At 39.3% G+C, this 25,267-nt stretch overlaps 1 protein-coding gene across 6 annotated transcripts in view; it reads right to left on the bottom strand.

Annotated features, from left to right (window-relative positions):
• Window positions 1-25,267, bottom strand: part of adgrv1 (adhesion G protein-coupled receptor V1) — a 105,709-nt gene that overhangs the window by 79,706 nt on the left and 736 nt on the right. For 3 of the 6 annotated variants that reach the window (XM_077561743.1, XM_077561744.1, XM_077561747.1), the window contains exons 2-18: window positions 12,082-12,269; window positions 11,455-11,604; window positions 8,650-8,745; window positions 8,009-8,113; window positions 7,805-7,918; window positions 7,478-7,708; window positions 6,243-6,580; window positions 5,895-6,165; window positions 4,305-4,631; window positions 3,315-3,491; window positions 2,986-3,209; window positions 2,736-2,768; window positions 1,843-1,969; window positions 1,577-1,762; window positions 656-836; window positions 216-379; window positions 8-131 (exon numbers count right to left, since the gene is read on the bottom strand). In XM_077561743.1, coding sequence (XP_077417869.1) covers window positions 8-131; window positions 216-379; window positions 656-836; window positions 1,577-1,762; window positions 1,843-1,969; window positions 2,736-2,768; window positions 2,986-3,209; window positions 3,315-3,491; window positions 4,305-4,631; window positions 5,895-6,165; window positions 6,243-6,580; window positions 7,478-7,708; window positions 7,805-7,918; window positions 8,009-8,113; window positions 8,650-8,745; window positions 11,455-11,604; window positions 12,082-12,269 — 3,036 coding nt within the window. The remainder of the gene's footprint in view (window positions 1-7; window positions 132-215; window positions 380-655; window positions 837-1,576; window positions 1,763-1,842; window positions 1,970-2,735; window positions 2,769-2,985; window positions 3,210-3,314; window positions 3,492-4,304; window positions 4,632-5,894; window positions 6,166-6,242; window positions 6,581-7,477; window positions 7,709-7,804; window positions 7,919-8,008; window positions 8,114-8,649; window positions 8,746-11,454; window positions 11,605-12,081; window positions 12,270-25,267) is intronic. The other 3 variants (XM_077561745.1, XM_077561746.1, XM_077561749.1) reach the window with 2 other exon arrangements.

The following is a 25,267-nucleotide window of genomic DNA, read 5'->3' as shown; positions in this document are numbered from 1 at the left end:
ATCTTACCAGAAAAATAAATAGGGTCATCATTTTTGCTGATCAGAAAACTGTCCGTGATCCTGTTTCCCAGCCTTGCACCACCACTCGCATTCACCAAAGTTATTGTGAAATTCTCCAAGCCTTCAGGGATCTAAGACCAAAAAAAATAACAATACAGTCATGTCAATTTCTCGCAGCCATGTATATGATTCACAGCTTCATTGTTGACTTTTACCTCATCGGGTAAAGATAGGAGGGTGAGGTTTTTCAAGACGTCCCCCTCCTTGAAGATGATGTTTCCTTGGATGGGGCTAACATCTCCAGACGCAGCTGGCTCCAGGGCCCATGAAACGGAAACTTCTCCGAATAGGCCCCTGCTCCTCTCCACAAAATAGGTCGCTAAAAGTTTGAATACATTGAGAGATGCTTTGTTTAGACAATGAATAGCAAACGTTGGCCTATAAAGCTCATTTATGCTCTTTTCGTTTGGTATTATGATTATATTTGAAGTCCTGTTTGCCTCTTAGACTGTTCAATATAATTAAAAGACGAATGAGACATTGGCATGACTACATTCACAAGAACCTAGTCCCCAACATGTGTAATAAAATCAAATAAAAATACAAAATTATATGGAATTTAGGCATGAGAATAAAATGTGCCACTCCAAACTACCTTGGTATGTCTCATTGCCTTTGCTCTCACGTATGGCCAGTGGTGCTCCTGTTCGCCGAAATGCGATGACCCCAAAGGGGTCGTCATTCCTGCGCACTGTGACGTTGACCTCCCTGTGGCTTCCGAAGCGACTGGTAGGAGTGCTGTGGCTGCTGAGTACCACCGAGAAAGTCTCGTCCAGCTGAGCAAAAACAAAGCACGTTTACAGGATCTCATTCACTGGCAGCCATTTCCAGACCCACAGAATATTGTGTTCTGTGATCTTTTTAACCCCTTTTATTTATTTTCTTAGTTCCCAGTTCCTTTTATCATATTGTCTTTTAGCTTTGTTTTTTTGTCTTTTCTAGTAGCTCTTAACTGGTTTTATTTTGTTGTCTTCTAGTTTTTAGCGCCAGTGTTTCTCTGTGCCCTGCCATGTTTTTTTCGCGTGTGTGCGTTTTTTCTTTTTCTTTTATTATGGATGTTTTAATTGTTTATAAAAGGTGCTATATAAATAAAGTTTGATTTGATTTGATTTATAACACTGAACCTACCAAAAGAAAGATGTAATCTCTCGAACATTTGTGTCTAGCTTTTTCTGTTTTTTAATAATCAGCAAAAGAACACGGCTTGGTTATATCAAAACACTACACTGGTATCTGACCAAAAAGCAGAGAAAACAGGCTTCTTCTTTTTGGGGGTGAAAAAAGACACGTCAGTCAGAACAATGACTCTGACATTAATCATTTTTGTTTTTGTGTCACCTCAAACTGAAATTTTGATGGCAAAATAACACAACAAGTGACGCCAACTCAAATGTGGGTGATCGATTTTCTACTCAAAATTAGTAGCGCCAGGAGGAGAGAGGAGGAGATTGATGACAGCAATACATTGACCTATGTAGTATTAGACTACTGTGCCAGTAGCTAAGAATATTCTTACTTCTGGCACGCCGTCAGATATGGCCATCAGGGCCACCATCAACTCCCTCTCGCCTGGTTTAAACTCCAAGATCCCCGGAGCGCCGTAGAATTCGGTGTTGCCCGCAAGCATGACATCATATCGCACCAGCTGTTTCAGCAGCTGTCCCTGGGCTCTGACCACATGGAGCTCCACGGTTTCACCCTCCTGGAAGGAGATATTACCACAGACGTGAGATGAGTAGGAAAATAAGAGAATTTTTTAATATTTATAGCTCTTTGGCTTACATTGATCAACCATGGACCTCTGGAGTGTGGAGAGAATTCAAAGACTCCCCCGGGGTCATCGTTCTCATTGATGACAATGTCTCTGGTGGTGAAGCCAGCTTTCAGGATCTGATTTTCAACATTACTCCTGGGACACAAAGATGTTTTTTTTTATTACTACAGTTTTTTTTATTTTAGATTTGTTATTATTATTATTATTATAGAAAGTAAAAACCCTGCCACAGTTTTTAGTTCCTGATGCTAGCTAGCTAGCTAGCTAGCTCCCTAGCAGGTAAACGAGCACCATGGGAGCTAGCTCCCTAGCTAGCTAGCTAGCTAGCACCTGGGGCTAAAGCCAAACTGTGGCAGGGTTTTTACTTTCTGGACCTGGATTTGCCACCTCTGATTATTATTATTATTATTTGTTTGTATTTTTTTTTATTAATTATATATATTTTTAGTTATTTTAGTTTTCGTTAACTAAAATAACCTTTTTGTGTGTGTGTGTGTGTGTGAGTGTGTGTGTGTGTGTGTGTGTGTGTGTGTGTGTGAGAGAGAGAAAAAAAAGTGGAGTGAAGTAGGCATCACATGAAGGCTAAATTAGAGACAAAACAAGACAGCTTGAAGCATTCCAAATAACCAATCACAGCTAAGTCACTGCATGCATGCAAAAGCAGGCATCTTAAAAAGGGCAAACAATCAAGCCTGTTTAAATTCGAGAGGATTCTCTGTTTTCTTCCCAACGACTCATTTCTTTTGGGTTCCGTCTTTTCGCACCACCAGAAAATCCCTAATGATCCTCATCCCCACGTTAACCAAAGACCCCAGAAAACCTGAAGTAGCCCCTTCTCTGGAAAACAAAGTACTGATTCACGCTCGATAAAAGACCCAGGTTCACTCCACTCTCCACTTACCCGAAGTACACTATAAAGCGTGCAGTCTCCACCCTGCGGAGATGGGGTGGGAGAGAAGAGTGCCGCGATTCTCATCAGAACATCCACTAACACAGCATGATACCCCAAAATCCTCCCTTTCAGCTTCAACATTCACATAACCATAATTCGTTGAGGTTAATGTGTCATATAGTCACGCGTAACATTCCTCAATGGAGCAAATGAAGTTGGCTGCTTTCAGCATTCATGAATTGTTGATATATTTCCCTACCTATCCAGGGTAAGCAGCAAAGTCTCATTGATTTCAGGTGTATTGTCAGCCATGATCGTGAGGTTGATGAAGGCATCGCTCTGCCCAGACATGAAGACCACAGAGCCGTTGAGAGGTTCCAGATCATCCGAGGTTACGTCCTCACGGTTGGCACCGGTTGGCTTGAGACTCCAGAATACAACAGCCTGACCGTCTGTGCCGTCACGCCGCAGTGGGAGGCTCACCTGCAAAAAAATGTGCTCTGTATCCTTATTTAAATAGGGCAGAATATGAAATCTAGAGAAATTAATACTTTGTTTTATGGCTCATGTCTGGGGATTTAATCTCACCATGCTGGTGTTGCTGTCCTCTGGTTCATAAACCACAACTGTGCTGTTACTTGTAAAACCAATTTCCCCGTTCGCAATATCAGGGGTGACTGTGAGGGTGAGATTGACAGGTCCTCCAAATCTTGGGCTTTTTGAAGAAATCGGGGGAGTGATGTCAACAAGGTCCAGTGCATTCAACTTGTGGGAGAGAACAGAAAATATTACATTAAATACAGTTCATAATGGCATTGTTTTATAACATTTGCTTTCAAAACTACCACATTGCTTTGGTAATAAAATGATTTGGACAATTATTTGCATACATCCATTTTCCACAGCACTTTTGTTCCCAGATCTTATCCCAGTTGATTTTGAGCAACCCACTATTAGCTGTTAATTAATCAATTCATATCTATGCAGTCACTGAAAAATAGATTGTGCTAACTATTTTTCTTTCAGTTAAATGCAGAAATGACTTTAAAAAAAAAAGGAATAACTTTCACATTAATATTTTTTCTAAATCGCAGCCCCTTTTTGCATTTAGCACTATTTAGGCTAATTTATATCTTAGTATAACTGTATATGGATCATATTGATACATACATACTTTTATTATATTATTGCACTAATTTTTTTGGGGCAGCCATTGAGCGTCAGCCATAAAACTACTCAGAGAAAACCTACGGAAGCACAGGGAAAACATGCCTCTCAAAAAGGATTACAATTCAAACCTCAGAACCTCAGAAGGCACACGTGCAATAATCACAAGTCCACATTAATGATCTAATTATAAATTAAATCCTTTTAAAATCTATAAATGGATACGAATGTGGGCACTGTGGGTAAAAGCAGAATCAACATCATTAATAGGCATGAATTTAAAGTTAGAATAGATAGTCAAGATGTTCCCATGGCAACACATCAGATGTGAGTGCCATTGTAAAACCACTCACACATTACAGAGACACTCAAAACAGCACAAATGGGAAGAGGACATTCTTCGCAAGTTACCTGTATAAAGAAGTGCGCTCCATTCTGCAGAAAAGCATCGTTCCTGATTGGCAGTTGGACAAGGGCCGTACGCTCACGGGAGAAGACAACATTTACACTTTTGCTAACATTTAGAACCTGGTCTCGTGCCAGTTTTGGGTCTATCGGACCCGCGGGAATGTAGAGGGCTGTGAGATTCAGTGAGACTTGGCCCAGCATGCCACCCTGCCGCAGGAAGTTTAGTGACAGGAAACGGCCTTCAGGTTGGCTTTGGATGCTTTGCTCTTTTCCAGGGTTGAAGCCAAATATCCCGTAGACGTCATCACTGTCTTGGATGTAAAACACCATCTGAGGAAAGAGTGTACAAACTCAACAAAAGCATGTTTTTAACTACCATCAAAAACGAATCTCAATTACCATGATGACCCCACGAGTGCCACATAAGTGTTATTATTGATGCAGATTCAATTAACATGTTGTGTGTCCTGTTTTCCTTATATATATAAAATGTATCCCTGGTTCGAAAGGAAACGGATCTTTGAGTTAATTTTAGAGATGCTTCCTCTTTAATTAAGCCCACTGGAGTCGTGACGACTACTCTAATTAGGGCTTATTCCTTTTTCTGAATGCCACGTGTGATGCTTTGCTTTTGGCATGTACACATAATGGATTTACGGCTCGGAACAATTCATGTTTATGAGTGATTTTTTTTTGTAATGTTACAAAATAATTGTTAAAATAATAATAATGAATAAATAAAACATAAGCTTCAAAATATAGTTAACTTTTTTTTAACAATTTGAAAAATAAATAATTGAATTACCTTAAAGACAAAACAGAACAAATAAACAAATAAGTAAATAAATAAATAAAAATGTGAAAAAAAAATATATATATATACAAATATGAAGACAAAAAAAGAAAAAAAATATATATATAATAAAAAAATTATAGAGAGAAAAAAAACAAAATGTATGCACTGGTTAAGGCAGGAATCGGCAATTTAATTAAAATGCTGGGGGGGATTGTTCAATCAGCGCTACTGGGGAGGGGGGCACATAGGACCATGCACTTCCTAAACAGATGTACGACGTAAATGTTATAAAATTTAAATACAAAAAAAATCGGGAGGTTGGTGGGTTAAGGGTGGCAATCTAGGGGGGCACTCAACGTTAACATTAACGCATGTTCTCCTGCGGGTATTCATTGTACACAGGTGGCAAACAGATGCAGCACCTTCCCAACTTGAGGTGATGATGTGTGCTCATGAGCGACCAAAGAGTTTGTTTGCATCTCATCAAAAGAGCAGACTTTTTGATCTGCCTACTGATTTCACACAGGATGGATGATGAAAATGGAGACCATAAAAGCCTTCCATCAATTCACCCACGCTTTAAAAGCGCACATATTTAGTGCGCCTGTTTGGTATCCCGTCATCTACATTAATGGGAACCCCACAGAGCAAAGTGGCTGAAAGGAGTTGGCTTATATTAGCTCACAAACACCTCCACAAAAAGCAATGGAAAGCAACTGCACAACATCTGGAGGGTATTTCCCCCCAAACAAGCTTGAAAATGTATATATCCATTGTACGAATCTTTCTTGACTGACCTCCATGGGTTCGTCCAGCTCAGCACCTCCAGTCACAGAAAGTGGCAGCAGCCTTAGAAAAAAAGCTTCCGCCTCTTCAGGTAGATCGTCTGTTACGATATTGATTGGAATGACAGCAGTTACCTGGCCAGGGGCAAAGCTCACCACCCCTGCCTCTGGTGCCAAATCATCAGACACCGGCGAGCGCACACTTGCGTTTCGACTAATGGACCAGTTGGCGGACACTTCACCATAGCTACCTCCATTTCTCACAATCACGATGCCCTCAAATCTGCAGGGACATCAATGAAAAATGGTTACACTACGGTAATGTTATTTTTAGCTATATATGGCATGTAGGTTTTTCACCTCTGTGTCAGATCCTCGTCAATGCTGATTGGCTGAATGACCGCACTGCTGCTGATTGACAACACGCCGTGAGGCTTATCATTAGGTTCGATGGTCACAAGCACGGAAGTGGGTGAAACTAGCACCGCATCTCCTTTAAGGCTCGCCTCTAGCAGGACCACTTGGAAGGACTCTGCAATTTCTGGCACGTCATCATCCGTGATGTTAAACAGCAGGCTGCTCTTGTAGACAAATGGGGGGAAGGTGATGGTCCTGACCGGCTGCAGGTCGAGGAAGTCCTCATCAGCTGTGGCGCTGACCAGCCCTTTGCCACTTACAAGTACATAATCTACAGAAACCTAGAAACAATTGAGTACAATTAAGCCATCAAGCAAATAAATGCTATATCTGTTTTATTTAAAGGGATACTTGGCTCATTAAGCCATTTTCAGTTAATATTTTGTCCAGAATGAATTTGGTAAGTTCATTACTTTTCATGTACAATTAATACCTTTAAATACTAATTTTTCCACTTGCTGTCGACTGAAGATGACATCATCTGTGCTGAGAGGTAACGACCAATCATGGCTGGCCGTTACCTACTTCCTCAGTTAATACTTCCTCAAATTAAATATTGCAATTAAGACCTGAAAACTTTTCAGCGTGAAATCAGCAGAAATTGAAAATAAATTTTGTCGTAGGTAATATGGCATCACTCCTTCTTGTGACTAGGGCAAAGTCAATCTGTAGACCATTCAGTTGCAATCGTTTTTGTTTGTTTGTTTTGTTTTTAATTTTTGTTTTTAATTTTAGTTTCTGGCATTTCAAAGACATTTACTTAAAGGGGAAGTCAACCTTAAACATTTCTTGACAATTTATATATATATATTTATATTACATTTGTGGAATATAAATTATGCAGCAAAATCCAGCTGTTTTTATCCATCTCAGGGGGCGGCCATTTTGCCACTTGCTGTCGCCTGAAGATGACATCACAGTTGCTCAGGGCTCTGGCTACAACTAATCACAGCTCACCTGTTTTCTGAAGATGAGCTGTGATTGGTTGTTACCTGAGACCTGAGCAACTGTGATGTCATTTTCACTCAACAGCAAGCGGCAAAATGGCCGCCTTCTGATATTGATTAAAAACTGCTGGATTTTACCCTCAATATCGTAACCACAGTCATCATTAAGCACAGTGGGGCCTGTTTGCATCCGCCTTATAGACGTGCTATTTTAAGTCAAACCAAAAATACCTCCGTGTCAACAGAGCCGACAAGTGGCCCGTCCTCGCTCAGTCGACCACGAGTCACATTCAGGGCGATGACCCCAGCAGACTCCGGAACTGCTATGACCGAATGCAAGAACCTCAGAGGGCTGTCATTACGTCGGATCCTCAGCCGAACACTGCTGCCATTGGGACTGAGGAGAGCTCCACCTGCTATGCCCGTGAGCTTGACTAAAAACACTTCATCATCTTCCGGAATCTGGTCCACACGGAGAAATTGGTTCGTTATGCAACCCTCTGTTTGATAGGGTTTAATGAAGTGGTGAATAATTTAGTGCTGCTTGTTGCTTGGTACCTGGTCATCCCGGATGAGGATGCTGAAGTGAATTACAGAATGGCCGACGGGTATAGTGATATTTCCTTTGTCTGGAGTGAGGTCCTCAAAGGCAGGATTAGGACCCCCGGAGACCTGAAACGAAAAAGTCAATATATGAATATTAAAAAAACATATTTTCAAAAAGGAATAAACATGATTATTTTACGCATAACGTTCTCAAACCTCAAAATTCACAGTCACTGTTCCAAATGTCCCCTTTTCCCTGATTAGAGTGAGAGGCACAAACTGGTTTCCTCCTCTGGGTTCATCAACTATGACCTCATCAGTCTGTGATGAAAACAGACATAATCAATTCACAAATAGAATCAGAATAGTAAGGAATAGCACAAGATCACTTTTCAATTATCAAGGAAAATGTTATACAGGAATACAAGTGTCTTTTTTCATTACAATGATCACTGACAATAGCTGAAACACAGAACAAACACTTGGAAAAAATCCAACTCAGATATCAGTTACAAGCCCAACGGGACTTGGCAAAAAAAAAAAATCATCCATCACATCAAACCAGCTGGAGGTGGTAAGACAAATGGTTCCCAAAATTCCACGGCTCCCATGGAAACGGATTTCCAATGAATTCCACCACAGTTACATTAAAGCAAGGTTTGATGTGGAGTCTATAGTTTTTTGAAGCCTGAAAAAATAAACATCTGTTTGTGCAACCACAGCACACAGTTCATAAAATAAGTTGACGTGTATGATTTTAGGCCATTGAGGTCGTGTACAATTCAAACTTCCCATTTCAGCGAATGAAAGGAATACAAAGACGGAACAAATGAAGTCAAGATATTTGATTTTCTTACTGAGTTGAAGGCAATGATTCCAAAGGCATTATCGTTGGACAAGATGGTTATGGTAGCTTTGTTGGGTGTTCCCAGCGTCACACCATTGGAGGAGCTCTGGAGAGCAGAAGCGATTGAAAGAGTTAAACTAGGTCAGCACACCTCCTCCATCAGCCCTGATGCTCACACTCCCTTCACTTGCTTATTGTGCCACCACAGCAGAGACATCATGGTGAGAGGGCACAAAAACAGGAAGTGCTGGTCTCAACTCACTTCATTTGTCACTTTGGCTCTCTGCGGGATGCCTCTTCACTCTTGAGCGCCATCGCTCGGCACAAAGACCTGACAATCCCAAAATCTCCGCGTGAAAGAGTTAAACTATTTTTTTTTGTTTTTGCTTTGGCAATTAGAACCACATCCTGTGGACTTTGAAAGGAGGATTTGTATTTTTTTTTCTGAACCTAATTGTAATCTAAAAGGAGACACTCAAGAGTATTCTGCACCTTTGGGCTTACCAGTGTTTAATTAGCATCGGGTAATTTCACGACCACCAAGTCTTGGTTAGGTGTGTGTCTTTGTGTGTGGCGAAGCTAAGCACAAAAGACAACAGCATGCTTAGGACCCTCTGCCGTCACCCCTCTATTCACAAAAGGCTGTTCCCAGCTTTAACAGAGCTTTGTTGTTATTCGTCTTGTAGTGGTCACTCAGGGTGCAAGAGAAGTCTGAAGAGAGCCAAGCTACTAACACACACACAAAATACACACATTTTCACTTTTGAGCCTCAGTCTCACTTGTGGAGAAGTTAGCGTCTCATCTTTAAGAATTGATTGGTAATTCGGCCGATTGGTGCCCCTTAGAGAGGCACGGCAAAGAAAATATTGTCGGCCTATCTTCCAAACAACCAACTTTCCCTCTAGATGACATTCACCCCCCCACACTGAAAGAGGAATAAAATTATTTGTCCTCTTTGCGTGTTCCAAAATTTGAAGACAGAGTAAGAAAAAACACCTTTGCAAAAAATATTTTATCTAACAGAGATCTCTGGACACTCATACAGCCTCTAATTCATCACTTAAACAGGTGGGATTCAGAGCATCGAAATGTGCCTCTTCCGCGTGTACAATGGCTTCTTATAGTTAAAAGACCTCCTCTCTTTCATTTGTAGACAAAACATACTCTCTGGGTACTTTTCCATGAGCGATGGCGAAAACAGAGTCAGGGGTGCGTGTTCAAAACAAATTCTGTTCTCAAGGACCAAATGTGTTTTCGCACAAAGCGCTGAGAAGGAACTTTTTTAGACTAAATAGTATGTCCCAGTTTAAGGTCAGGTTATACCGAAATCAACACCATCTGCTCTGCACAGGACACAAAACATTTCGACAAGGTTAATATAAAGAATTAAATTGTTAATAATGTGTAACAATGGTTAATATATGAAATGAAGAATTAAAAATGTTATAATATCTATCAACACACATACACACACGCAGGTGCAAGTCTTAGAGTTCTGTTGTTATGTCTTTCATTATGTGTCTGTAAGTGCTGCGCTCTTTTTTTTCTCCATGTTCATACTGTGCCCCCCTCTTTAAAGGAGCAGAGGTTTAGCCTTGTTTTTTCCCTCCCCATTCCTTATGTCTTCTAAATGTTGATTTTTAGATTAGTCATATTAATTAGCGTTGGAAGAAGAACTACAATATACCTGCAAATATCAGAAATGTCATTCTCTCCTTTCTACCTTGATGTTTGATGTGTGACCCAACTTGCAGTGCACATTTATCCTCCAGAAAGCCCTGTAGTAAACTGATAGGATGGCATTTGGCCAAAGCTTTGTCTTCACTGCAATGTAAATAGAAGTTGGGCCTCATATTTTCTTTCACTCTGCTTGTAGGCTAAATACGGGCAAGCCCCACAGGCAAATGACCAGACGTCACATGAAGATGAAAAGTTAAAAATGTTGTGAGGAATGTCAGGCTTGTTTTGCAAAGATGGCAATCAGTGAATCACAATTTGCTGTTATCTTGACGAGACGGTGATGACCAGGCTTCCCCTTTAACTCGTCAATCAAACTCGACAACTAAATGCTAACTGAAACCATGGCGATAGCCTCTGGGTGTAAGGCATCCTGAACTGTGAACGTACTTTACGATGTAGCTCCACACCATCTGTGTATAATAAAATTGTGTCGCCGAGCTCAAACAATATGTTGCTTAAAAAGTGTTAAATTCCACCTTCAATGCAAATACCGTCGCTTCCACCTGCAATTGGGTTTCACGAGCAGAGTGGAACACACAAAGCTCTTGTTGGGACTTTGTGGCTGTCAAAGTCAGTTTCCTTTCACAGCATCGTCTTTTAAAAGGAGAACCTCAAAGGCGCCCTGGTCATGTACGTTTTCCCCCCCACCTCGTCTGAACCCGGGTAAGGTCTTATGGAGGACACACATCAAAGTGCCCAAAAAGAGGGCTTACTGTGGTTGACGCCTCCACACCGAATTGCTTAGTGGCTGGTGCTAAGGTTTATGAATCAGAAGAGTGAGACTTTTGTTCATTGATGAAAGCAACTCGTTTAGAGTGTTAAAAAGTACATTAGATGTAATATTTTAACACTAAAGACTAGTGTAGTGTAAAATGAACACTAGCCAGTGTTGATTACAGTTAAATTTCAACTCACATCGTAGTTGTTTTAACTCCATCTCAGTGTAAAATATAGACACTTTTGAAGTGTTAAATTTAACTCTGTAAGTGCTGAATTAAAACAGACTGCTTGTAGAGTGACGGCAGAAAAATCATTAGCAAGAAGAAAGTAATGAACTTATGATGGGTCCTCTACCTGTGGAGTGAGGTTGAAGGTAAACTTTTCGTCAGCTTCAGGCAGGTCGTCGTCCTTCACTGCAATGAATACGGGCTTACTGGATTCAGTGGACAGCAGAAAGGCGACAGCATTAGCAGCCTCAAAATCGCCCGTGTCGACTCCCTCCATCTGAAAGGAACAAACCAAGAACCGCTCACTCGGTTACAAAAGAGCTTTAAGATAAGACTGGTAAGGCTATGTTGCATGCTCTCAAGTCAAATCTTCCCTTTCTTTATTTCTGGCATGATATACCCTAGATTTTTTTTTTTTGCAGGATTCATAATAGTTAATTCAAGAAGGGTTGTGTTAAAGGTATTACGAAGCTAACTTCTTTAGCACATTCCACTACACAGCCAGCTAGCTCGCCTTGTTAGACACCAACTGTGAGCATCTGACAGATACCCCCACGTGGAGCCCGTAAAGCCAAACCCCTACTGAGTTTTCCGAAGACTTCCTGCTGGCATACATCATCTTTGATGTTGCCATCACTTTCTGCAATGAATAAAAAGCTTGACTGGCTGAAAATGCAATGGAAGGTATGCCGGGTGGAGGGTTTATATACGTTACAATAAAGCAGCATAATACAGTGAGGTACACAACTCCTACCAGAATCAAAGCCGTGACATTGACGGGATCTCCCACTTTCTCCACGACCAGCCGGACCACAGTTGTGCTGCTCTCATTGACCACAAAGTCCGTCTGCCCTGAGAACCGCAGAGTAGCCGACTCAGATATCGTGCCAGGGACGGACATTGCCAAAACCAATCCAGCCAAATGGAGGAAAGTGGTCATTCCTGTATAAAGAACCAAAATGAAGAACTGGTTAGAGTAGGTGGGTTTTGGGCTAACTGCGGCCAAAAGTGTCATGCCTGATTTTCAGGAACGGTTTGGCTGGCTGATGATAAAGTTTACCCTGTCAATTAGGGGTGTTAAAAAAAATTGATTCGGCAATATATCGCGATATTACAGCACACAATTCTCGTATCGATTCAATATGCAGCCGAATTGATTTTCAAAGATAAATTTTTGATGGAAATATTCAACACATTTTTTAAATTAGATTTAGGGTTCACACTTAAAGCATGGAAGAATGTTATATTAATGGAACATTAAGCCTTAGAATTTGATTTGTTTGTTTGTTAAATACGGTGGACCACAGTTTATAGCCTGAAGTACATTTTCATACAAATCTTACAGTTTACATGTAAAAGGTTATTGATTAGTATTTTCTAAATTTGAGTAAAAAAAAATAATTGACTTATAGATTCGTATCGGGATTAATCTGCATCGAATTGAATCATGACCTATCGTGATACAGATTGAATCAAAAGCTACTAGGCAATTCACACCCCGACTGTCAATGAATTTACTCCAGAAAGGAATGTGACGCTATATATTTTGTAATGAGGGGAGCCGCTCCGATTGGTCGGGGGAGGTCGGCTGCATTCCATCCTACAACGGCACCCTCCCTCTATTTGCACTAGTCTAGCAAAATAACAAAAGATAAGCATGCTATGCTTGCACTGGGCACAAAAATAGGATCCTAAGAATTATATCTTTTCAAGGTCTAAAATCACAGACATTTTACAGAAATAAAGACACATCATAATCATTGCACATTCAGTGGTTAAATAAATAGTCCCTCTCTCCCCTGTGGATGTGTTAAAACTAATCCTGTACAATAAAAATAGCAGGTTGTGTAGAATAAAGCAGCCACATGTTTTAAAAAGCTGACCAGATGTACAACAGTCTGGTAACATTCCATAATTCGAGCAGCTGTTGTCCTCATGCTGTCATGACTGCTAAAGCACTTGTTATTGACGCCATTTTTCTTGACCACACAAATTCACTATGTCCCGCCAAAGTAAATGTCACCAAATCAGTAGTTTCACTTATTCGGCATTTCTGCCTAGCCAACATTCTCCTTTCTTTCCCTCTAATTATCTTTTCTGCTCTCCTGCTTCCTGCAATCTTCTTCGCGTCTGCGCTGGTCAACTCATCCTCAGCCCTCTCACTCGGAATAATCCTGAAGCTGGATGGAGATACTGGGACAGTTGTCATGGTTAACACAACAAAACAACGCAGCATGACAAATGGGGTGGAGCCAACGAAGGACTGTGGCCACTGTCCTACACTTCTTTCCACCCGTTTCATTCATAATCTGCATAATGCAGTCTTGCTAAGGGGAGACTGTAAACATTCACTTTAAGAAAAAAAAATATATATATATATATATATATATATATATATATATATATATATATATATATATATATATATATGTGTGTGTGTGTGTTCCATTACTCAATTCATTGTGAGTGTGTGTGGGCATTGCACAAATAAACAAGCAATGAAAAGACGACTTGGGAACCCATCAAAAACGGATTTAAAGCTGGTGGGTGGCAAGGTTTTAGGCTTAACGGGAAAGAGGACAGAGGTGAGCATTACCATACAAAGAGAGTAAATCCTATTACTGTATTAGTTTAATGTAATTTAATGAAATTCCTGTGATTTCACTTTTCACATTGGTTTGTCACAACATTCCTAACAGATTCCTCAGACGTTCATTCCGCACAAAACAGTAGACAGACTTAAAATCACTTTGAAATGTCGGCAGCTTGGTAAAGGGATTTAAAAAAAAATCCTGATATGAATTGATTGTTTAGAATTCTGATCATTGTGTGGAATTGCTTGTTAATAAAACCAGAGCAAAAATTAAGTTAGCATGCCATGCTAGTATCTCTGCAATCGTTTCAATGAATTTATACGCTTCTTGGACTGTTTCATACTGACAAGAACCCGTAAAGTGTATGCACTTTATTAATACATTACAATAAATGTGCATGCCATGTATGTTTATTGTGAAGAGATGAAGTGGACTTCAGATTTAAATGCCTTTCCAATTGCTGTTAGCTTCCCTCTACCGGTTTTGTTACAGAGCGCTCATGTTGGCATTTTAAATGAAAAACAAACTTTTACTGAATATTTTCTGTGATCTAAGATTATTCTGATATTTATGGCGCTATCAAATCGAGGTCCAGAAAGTAGTTTTAAAAAAAATGCCAGAGTTTGGCTATAGCCGCAGGTAAACGAGCTGGCAATTTGTACGGGATATTAACTCATTCACTGCCATTGACAGCTATAGACGTCATAAATTCATTTGAACTATTTCTATTAGTTTAACATTTTTTTCCACTTTTGTTAACAAGAGTATGAAAACATAGAAAACATTTTTTGGGGTACATTTAGAACAGATACAAAACTTGTGATTAGTCGTGCATTAACTAGTGAAGTCATGCGATTAATTATGATTTAAAAAATGTAATCAACTGACACCCCTAATTTTTAATAATCTTTTATTTAAAAAAAAATAATTGTAATTATTTTTTTCCAATTTTTAATAATCTTTTTTTTGTTTTTGTTTAAAGAAAAGATTATAAAAAATTAGGGTGTCAGGCGATTACCATTTTTAATCGTAATTAATTGCATGACTTTACTAGTTAACTTACAATTAATCACAAATTTTATATCTGTTCTAATACAATAAAAAAAATTCTAGGTTTTCATACTCTTGTTAACAAAAGTGGGAAAATGTTAAACTAATAGAAATAGTTAACATGAATTTATGTCATCCATAGCCGTCAATGGCAGTGAATGAGTTAATAGTTAGAAAATGTATTAAAAACGAATTTGCAACACCTTCTTAGGATCATGATGTTCCCAATCAGAACAATTTCAAAAGAATTTGCTCTTCATAAAAGCCACCACTGTATAATAAAGAAAAATATCATAGATCATCCCAGATCAAACCGTATTGGTTGTCATGAACTCCTGAAACCCCAGCCACAAAAAAGAAGAGTGCTCCACTGACCAAGAATACCGCACTCTCTTCAAGGTGCCTAATCTGGAGCAGATGCTGCATGAATGGCACAAGTCTGTTTTACAATTAGCGGGGTATTTTTGTTCTGGTGTTTTGTGATGTGCCAACCGTGACCCCAGGGGCTACAGGCGGACCAAGGATCTGTCTATCAAGAGGACGGCAGCATGGCGTGTTTGGCGCAGACCTCTGACACTGATATACTAGCTCCTGCGCACAGAACTGTGACATCCATACACACGTGCGTATGAAGCTACGCATTTAGCAAACCACGGACATAACATGAATCCAAAAAAAATGAAAAAAAAGGCAAAGTTTCTGTAGAGATGCTCAGAGGGTGATTGGCCAGGGCATCAGAGTGCTTTGAAATGCACAAGAAACACACTGTCCATCGCTAAAGCAAATGAAATGGATTGTGTGACCTGGCACTTAAGCTAGCCAAAGAAAACCCCACTACTAAAGAGAGCTCCCACCGTGAACCATCAAAGTTGACTGATGCTGTGACCTTTCTCATCTTACTCATTATTATCTTAACTCATGTCATACATTACTTCCAGGAACACACACGGTGTCTAGTTGCTGTTTAATTCAAAACTGATCAAATGCTAATCAAGCTTTGAAGTATACTTTTTCCACATACAAAAGGAAGCAGATACCGCCTATAACATATTTTCCATTGAAGGCGTCATTGAGAAGCATTTGGTCTGTTTGTCAAGGAGGGATGGTTGACAGTTTTTGATGGTTAACTAAGACCTATTGCGTTCTAGGGCACATATATCTAGTTGAGTCCAGTTAAGACCATGGGCGGGGCACAGCTACCCTTCTGTGTGGTGGCAGGCAAGACAGCGCAAGAGCAGGAACCATTTTGGACACATTCGGCCAAAGGCTTTCACATCTGGCAGAAAAAGGCTGCGCGTCTGTATGTCGATCATTCTAGCATCCATTAAATCGTTTTTAAAATGAGAATACAGTCTTTGATAGCTACTACACACTAAATTCTGTAGAGTAAATTTGACTCTATTTAGAGTGCGACCAAATAGAGTCAGTATTTACACTTGGAAGAGAGTAAAATAAAAAAATAAAAAATAAAAAAACAAATAAAAGTCACTCAAGGTTTGAGGAACGAACTCACAACCTTCAGCTTGGGAGACTGCCACACTACCACCTGAGCTATGCCCTTCCTCCTGTTTGCTTATATCCAAGAGGAGACCAAAAACAATGTTTTTGACCTCAGTTTGGTCTCTTGGAGTCACGAAGATTCCAGCTGAAATGAGCGATATACTAACACACAGCAGGAGCTGTGTGGCTCAGGGAGTAGATTAACTGTCTCCCAAGCTGAAGGTCATAAGTTCATTCCTCAACCCTTGAGTGACTTTTGTTTTTCCCAATTATTATTTTACTCTCTTCCAAGTGTTAAATATTACCGAGTCTATTTGGTCCCACTCAAAATAGAGTCAAATTTATGACGGGCAATAAAGATACAAGGACCAGAGGAGGTTCTCAAGGAAACTTTCAAGTGAAAGGCTGAATAAACACCGTACTCTAACCCTAACCCTTTTGCAGATGAATATTTGAAAAAAAAAAATGTGTTCAAAGAACTATGTTTTACAGCCTCTAAACACTGTCATCATGTAAACAAACAGCCAAAATAGCTCAAACTTGACCCTATGGATTTTTTGTGTGTGCTTTGTAGGACTTTTATTCCAAAGTATCAATGTCATGTGCCTTCAGTCAACTGAAGACTCTAATTTGCACTTAAGTGTGAATAAGAGTGCTCTAGAAAATGGATGGACGCGATGGATTAGTCTTTTCAAGAAAGCCCTTCTCAGCAGGCTCACTGATAAGCACAACGAGCAGACATGCTGATAGTAAAACCTGCGGTGGCGTGACCCTGTAACTTATCCGCCCAGCAGTGTCGGGAGAAACTTGCTGCTTTGGACCCCTTGCACAAATTCACTTGCTCACTGATCTACTAGAGATGCCAAGTCGGACATGCTGAGGAGGTGTCCGGTTGCCGGGCAACTCCGGGACGCACGATGATGATGCCTCTTAGGTTTCGCCTGACAACGGCCAGCGTGTCGTAATCTTTTGCATCAATTATTCAATGGCAGACTTTGTGGATGACTGTAGTTAAGTGTGACACCGCAGGATTCTCCGCATAATACTCGACAGCAAGAGTCATCACTTCATATCATCATATCGTTCAAAATATGTTAAGCAGAATTTGTTGTGACTATAATTACAATGTGGATTTTGCCTTTCCCATAATTATTTCAACGAGTTCCAAGTATTTGAAGGTTTAGAAGTGGAACGCGATACTTGTACTTCCCTTCTGGAAGAGGGTGTGTTGGACATCAGTCAGTAGAGTTTAATGAAGGGCTTTCCCGTGTGGCTTCTATACCATGAGGTTGCCCTGGTCCTGAGACGCCCTTGCCGAACAGTTTCTGGTTACATCGAACCACCAAACAGCAACACAGATGTATCCACGTATCGGTATGTAAAGCAAGAAAAACTTTTCCCATTTGATAGTCAACCCCTCTGTCGTGAACCTCAACCTTTCTTCAGGGATTCTCCATCATCACAACCATCTTAATGTTGTCCACCTCTTCAAAAACGTTTCCTTTGATGACCCACTTGAGAAAGGAAAGAGGGAGATTGATGATTTTTTTTTCTCAGCCAGGAACTGTTGGAGGAGGCTTCGTGTCCACAGTTCTTGCCTTTTCCCACACACTTGTAAAGTTCCAATGGGAACTTTCACTGGTTCTTGTACCAGTGTATCACATCACTATCAGTAACATACGGTGAAATGCTTATCTATTTATTCCCCAACTCAAATTAACTTTCCATCAGATGCAAACTAGCAATCATCAAAATTACCAGCTAAGACCCTGAACAAAAATAAATCTGAATCTGGGTAGTAGGTGATGTCTGGTCGGTGCTGGATTTCACTTTCCTTTTTCTTTGATCCTTCCTCGGGTCTCCTGACAACCTCACGACTCTAGCTGGATTCTGAAGTATTCGGTTTAGGTGAACGGTATGGGATTTTTAATAGGTTTTAGGTGAATTAATGAGTACACACTCACATGCACGCACACACACACACACACACACACACACACACACACGCGCATACAAAAAAAAAGGAGAAAAACAACAACACAAAAAAACACAAAAAGTGAGAGCACAATGATGATGACATATCGAATCGGTAAGATTACCGAATGAGCAATACTGAGCTCTCTCTCCGAAGAAAATATATATATATATTTTTTTTTAAATAAAATAAAATAAATATATCTTAATCGTGCTAAAGACAATTCAATATTGCCATTCATTTCATGCAATTTTAAGGGAAAATACTGTTGGGATATATATATATATATATATTTTTTTTTTAATTATTATTATTATTTCATGTATCAAAAGTACTAATTGTATTGGTATTGACTATTCTAGTTGAGTACCAGTTCTGGCATTGGCCTGGAGGAAAGAAAAGAAAAAGTATTCCTACATGGTAAAAAGAACAGCTTAGAAGCAAATCAGCCAGCATCACAGAACAAATTATGTTCAACTTTGGAAGTTCAACTTTGGAGACTACACTGTGTTTCATAGCGCAGTACCACAAAAAACATTAAGGCATGTAAACATTGGAAAATGGTTATCCCTTGTGGTCATACTGCTGGGTAGCTATTTGAGCTGAAACAAAACCAGACAGTTGTCAAATGTCTTTTGCCAAAAGTCTATCCTTAAAAGCTAAACCAAAAAATGTTAATGCCGTCTATTATTAGAGTACAGTGTGTATTTATGTAGCTCAAGTTGTGTTCATGGCTCAGAAACACTATCACGCCTTCTTTCCTTTGTTTATTGGCTTGTTTTATGTTTGAGCTGCGCTTAGCGATGCCACCAGCCCAATGTGTGTCGGGCCTTACCTCAGAAACCACCCACAGGCGGCGTGGCCGTGGCGAGCATACCAGGTCAACTCACAAGCCCATAATTGCACTTTGCATGTCCTTTTTCCTTCTGGTATTTTTAGATCAGTCAATGTTCTCACCATACAGGGAAGAAATTAAGAGACATAATAAATGAGTAGAGCTAAAACATACATTGTTAAATCTTCCGAAGGTTTGTATTACACACCAAACTTATTTTAGGGGGCTCTACACCAAAACAGATTGGTGTTTATTTTTAGTGGCAAAAACTGAAAGCCTGCCATTAATCCATCAAAAAGGAGGCGGGGCAATTGAGGAAATAAAGACGACTAGGTGACGAATTGTATGGAGGACCAAAACTGCCAAAATTTAAAATAGATAAATGACTGAATAAATAAATAAATGACTAAAAGTGAAAATAAAAACGGATATAAAAATAGAAGTCAAAAATTTAATCCCAAAAAATGAATATAAATGGAAATTAAAAACAACAACAATATATATATATATACCTAAATAAATAAAGAGAAGTAAAAATGAATACAAAAATAAAAAACGAGTTTCAAAAAATAAAAAACAAATGTAAAAAAATATATATAAGTAGAATTAAATATCAATAAATAAATAAAAACACTCTGCTCTCACATTTATTTCCTGCTGCAGATGGAGTCCAACCCAAGACATGCTTAGGACCACCCTCCTAATAACATTTTGTCCTGGCAGAACGTTTGTAGCATGAAATAAAGAAATGTGAGAGCAGAGCAGTTTTATTTATTTATTGATATTTAATTCTATTTATATATTTATTTTTGTATTTATTTTAATTTTATTTTTTAGTCTATTTTTTATTTGTGTATTTATTTTTTGCTTTTATTTATTTATTTATTTATGGAGATATATATATTTTTCCATTTATATTTAATTTTTGGATTTAATTTTTGAATTATATTTTTATATCCGTTTTTATTTTCATTTTTAGTCATTTATTTATTTATTTAGACATGAATTTATTTTACATTTTTGCAGTTTTGGTCCTCCTTAGAATTGCAGTCAAATTACGCTATTCCATGTAGGGAAATCTTGATGGATTCTGGGCCTTAAAAGAACAAAAACACATGAGGTCAGCCCTCAGGCTATTGTCAGAAGATACTTCACACTGGCCTTTCTCTCCTTCAGGGGCAAGGGCCTGTCAATCAAATGTGCATTTTACTGTGAAAAAGAAAACAGAGAAAGAGGGTGAGAGTTTTCCCGAGGTATTGTCCATGCAGCTGTTCGCATGCTCTAAAGTTCCACCAAGTGCATCTCGCGTTCCTCGAAATAAAAGCAAGAATGTTTTCTACTACTTAAGAAACAGTGAGTAGAAAAGGTGATATGAAAAGGAAAGTGGTTCCAATTGAGTAGGAAGCAAGGCGTGAGCAGTTTGAAAGCATTTTTTTGGCGCACTGGCTGACTGATTAGCTTGTATGACACACGGTGATCGAGGCGGACAGAAAGACACTTTGAGGGGATTAAACAAGGTTGTGCTCTCCACAGCCTCGCAGACCAAAGGGCCAATTTGGAACGGGTATTACTTCATTGCATGTAACTGCTTGGGCCTGGATGAAATGCTAATTGCATTTCAAAAGCGCTCCCCAAAAGAGAGGGACCGCGCAGAACAGAAGCCGTATTTTCATTGAGGACAAGTCGGACTTCGCGTTTCACTGAGCAGCGCACAATTTTAAGGAGCGCAATTTTGTTCTCGCATGCTACTTTTGAGGTTTTGCCGGCATTACTGACATGGCCACAGTTCTCTTTTCTTTTGTTTCTACAACTTTTGGCAAGCAGACTTCCACTCCAGAAGAATCCAAACTATACTATTCAGAATGGCCTTTTTTCCCCTTCTCTGTTGTAAACAAGGACACGGCTGCTCACACATTCACAGTACAGTAGGTGGCGAGGGCGAGGCGCCCCTTTCAAAAACTCCAAAGTGCCAGATGGCAGCAAAGAGGCTGGTCATTCTCGCAACTATTGATTTATGATTATAAAGGAGCAGTGTTGTCTACTTAATCCCGGTTTGTAACCTGCCACGTGGATTCTGGTCCAATCAATCACAAAATCATGAATACGACTATGAATATGAAAGTAGATTTAATACTGGATATTGGATAATAGAACATAAATATTGTGTATTGGTACAATCTATCAAAAAGGAATTGAGTAATTGTTCAATTGCAATACTGTCAAATGTGATTGGTATTGTTTGTTAATTGAAGCAATTGGGGCACTCTTGATTCATCGTCAACTAGTTTGCACGACTTCTATTGTACTTATTAAATCAGGTTTCCATCCTCCTATTTTTGTTCAAATTTTCAAGAATTACAAAAACAAACATGAATAGAAATGCTAGAAATACATTTATTTATTTATTTATTTATTTTGAAGGCTGAAATTTCACAAAAAAAAAATGTTTGTAGCGGGTGAATAGTTTCAGCATATCATTAAAACAGAGTGGCAAATCCAGGTCCAGAAAGTAAAAACCCTGCCACCGTTTGGCTTTAGCCCCAGGTGCTAGCTAGCTAGCTAGCTCCCTAGCTAGCTCCCATGGTGCTTGTTTACCTGCTAGGGAGCTAGCTAGCTAAAAACCCTGCCATAGTTTGGCTTTAGCCATTGATGATAGATCGCTAGCTAGCTAGCTTGTTTACCTGCTAGGGAGATAGCTAGCATCAATGGCGAAAGCCAAACTGTGGCAGGGTTTATACTTTCTAGACCTAGATTTGTCACCTCAGCAATAAAAGGAAAACACACATTTTGGCTATATAACAGGACTGAATACAACGTATGTTTGACCGGATATTACCTCACATGTACATACTATAGTCACAAAAAATGCTGGCAGACAATAAAAGTAAGGTGTAATATTTATGGAATTATTAAAAATAATTAATCTTTTGTTGACAGTCAGCCGAGTGCCTTGTGGCAGGTGTGCAGTCTCCCCCTCTGCATTCAATACATGCAAAAAAATACCAAATGCAAACAGACATAAGTCGCATGTTCGTTTTACACATTTTCACAAAATTTGCTTAAAATTTTCCACCAATCATTTGGATGAAACAAAAGTTCAGAACATTCATAAAGAGATCTTTAAATATTCCCATTCTCATCGAGCACCCCTGCAGTGCTTCACATGGATGGATGACCTCAATGTTTATTATCTTGAGATGCTTATCTCAAAAAGCTGTAATCTACAATGGCAGGCATTAAGAAAAAAAAAAATAGTGGATGAATGCATCTGTTTGAGACAAATACAACCACTCTGTGTTCAACCACCCCCTCCTACTTTTGAAATTCCTACGCCAAGACTAAATATACAACAATGAGGGACATCAAAGAATGAGAAAGGAGCCGGTACATGTGCAACCCCCACTGCAGCCGTACACCACAAACAGGCTCGATTTTCCAAGTTGCAACAAAAACAAACTAGCGAAAAACTACATTTTACAGCATACTTAACAGGTTACATTGTGATATAAACCACTGCAATTACAAAAATGGACATGCTGTTTTTTTGGAATTATCTTGTGTGACGTTATGACGTCATCATGATGCCAATTGAAAATCATTCCACCGAGCATTTAAAAAAAAAAATACCATCAAGTGGGTCTAACAATGTGTGTGTCAGTACATGTTTGAATATTTCATGTACAAGGTTTAGCAGCAGCAACCCTTCTAAACTGAACAAAATGAGTTTGGTCGGGACCACCAAAGAGACCTCAGGATTTTTGGCCATCACTCTTGGTCCACCACTTTCCTGTCCCTCCGCTCCAAGGTCAGCAACCGCTGAAAAATGTCTGCCATCGGGAAGCCTAAACGATTACGGGATTTACGGAAACATGGCATACAACATTGCCATTATACAAGACTTAACTGTGATTTTGATTTGTAATGTGCCTGTTGAGTCAATCCGAAATAAACTTTTTCAGGGTTTCCAACCCTCATGGTCCCCATTCACAGTCAATCAAAAACACTGAAGAAACATTTTGGGTTCTCTCAGAGTGACGCCCATTACTAAATGTCGTCTGTCGCTGAAAAAGCACCACTGAGCGTTTGTCAACTGAAAATACAATGCATTTCTTCTAAAACCTGGTCATTGGTAAACCAAAGTTCCACTGTATATTATTTTGTTCAATTTGTATAGTCTTTACAGAGATCTGATCGGCTGGATTGGATCGGCAGAATATGCAAAATTGGTAATCGGTTGTAGTGTTATCATTTTCTTATCAATCAATGACATCATTGGTAGGGGTGGGAATCTTTGAATGTCTCACGATTCGATTCGATTCCGATTTTTGGGTCTGCGGTTCGATACAGAATCAATTTTCAATCGAGAGCGATTTTTTTTTAATTCAAAATGATTGGATTGACAATGATTTTTGCTTCAATCTATAGATCTGCAAGGAATTGTAATGATCTACTCCAGTCTGACTCGCTAATGCTAATTAGCGCGCTACTCACGGCATGGCTCCACGCTGAAAAAAAACACAACTTTTATTGGAATAACTTGATCGTGACTTTTTCCTTCTACTCTCTAATGTGGCTACAATTTAACAGTGTATTAGACCGCGTGGAACCACACTGCCCCTCAGTGGCCAAACCTGGTACAGCATGAACAGCGCTCCAAATAAAGGCACACAGACAAAGGCAAGACAGTATAAAATAATTTAAATAAAATTAATTTTGGGACATTTAAAATCGATTCTGAATCGTACTAAATTAGAATCCGTTTTTTAGCACACCCCTAGTCATTGGTCGGATGCGCAAAATAAGAAATTACAGCAAACAACAAACAAACTTTTCAGCATATACAGTTGGAATTATTTTTTATAATTATAATTATTTTTATCTGTATTTTTGTCTGCATTCAGTTTCATCCCAAAAACATAAAAATTAAAAAAGAAAAGAAAAATACATGAGTGGGAATCATGTAATGAACATCTCTTCTTTTTTTTCTTTTTTTACACCCAAATAGCATATCATGGATACTATGTGAAAAACACTAATGTATTTTTTTTTTACTTTATTTTAATTTTTTATGTTTTGGGGATGAAAGTTGAAACTGAATGCAGACATCCCCAAAACATAAAAATCTCTCTCTCTCTCTCTCTCTCTCTCTATATATATATATATTTATTTATTTATTTATTTATTTTATTCTATTTTAAATGGACATAAGTGTTTTTCACATAGCAGCGATAATATGAAAAAAAGGGAAACCCTTCCACAGAAGAAGATGTTCATTACATGTGAAATGATTCCCACTGGACACACACAAGAAGTCCAAAGGTACCGTATCCAAATGTGTTCATTTCCCTCCACCGCCACACACCGGGAATGCAATCCCTCTCTCGTAGCCTGCAATCATCCATCTTAGCCTGCCTCCTATGTGCAACACTTCTCATCAATGAGCAGCCCCCCCCCCACTAACGGCACCGACCCCCTTTTGTGCCGCTCGGTCATTAGGAGGCTGAGACAGAAGGAGGGCGAAGCAGGCAGTAAAACAGTTTCCTCCCCGTGAATCACATTCGGGCCCTCACACGGGCCACTGGGGTGGGGGGGCCCTAACCCCTTCCAGGCAATGACATAAACATTGACAAACAAAAGGCCTGCAGCAAGAGAAGATCTCAGGGATTGGATGTCGGAAAAAAAATGGACGGTATTAATTTGAGCAAACAAAAGCCCGTGATGCTTTGTGATGAAACAATTGTCGTTCTTTTTTGGGTTGGCGTGAAACAGGTGTAAGAGCTGAATGGATACAGAAGCAGCTCCCTCCCTTCCTGCCCCGGTGCGAGATGGGATTAAACCGTGCTGAGGCAACAAAAGAGATTGGTGACAAAATATGACATCATGTCATAGCAATAAGATTTAACAAGACAGATTTAATTACGCAAGGAACTGTATGTTCAACTGATGTTTAAGTAGAAGATCCACCAGACTACATTTTAGTTAATTC

Source organism: Vanacampus margaritifer, chromosome 3 (genome assembly GCF_051991255.1).
Source record: "Vanacampus margaritifer isolate UIUO_Vmar chromosome 3, RoL_Vmar_1.0, whole genome shotgun sequence".
Lineage (NCBI taxonomy): Eukaryota > Metazoa > Chordata > Actinopteri > Syngnathiformes > Syngnathidae > Vanacampus > Vanacampus margaritifer.
Note: the sequence above shows the minus strand (reverse complement) of the source record. Positions and strands in the feature narration are given on the sequence as shown.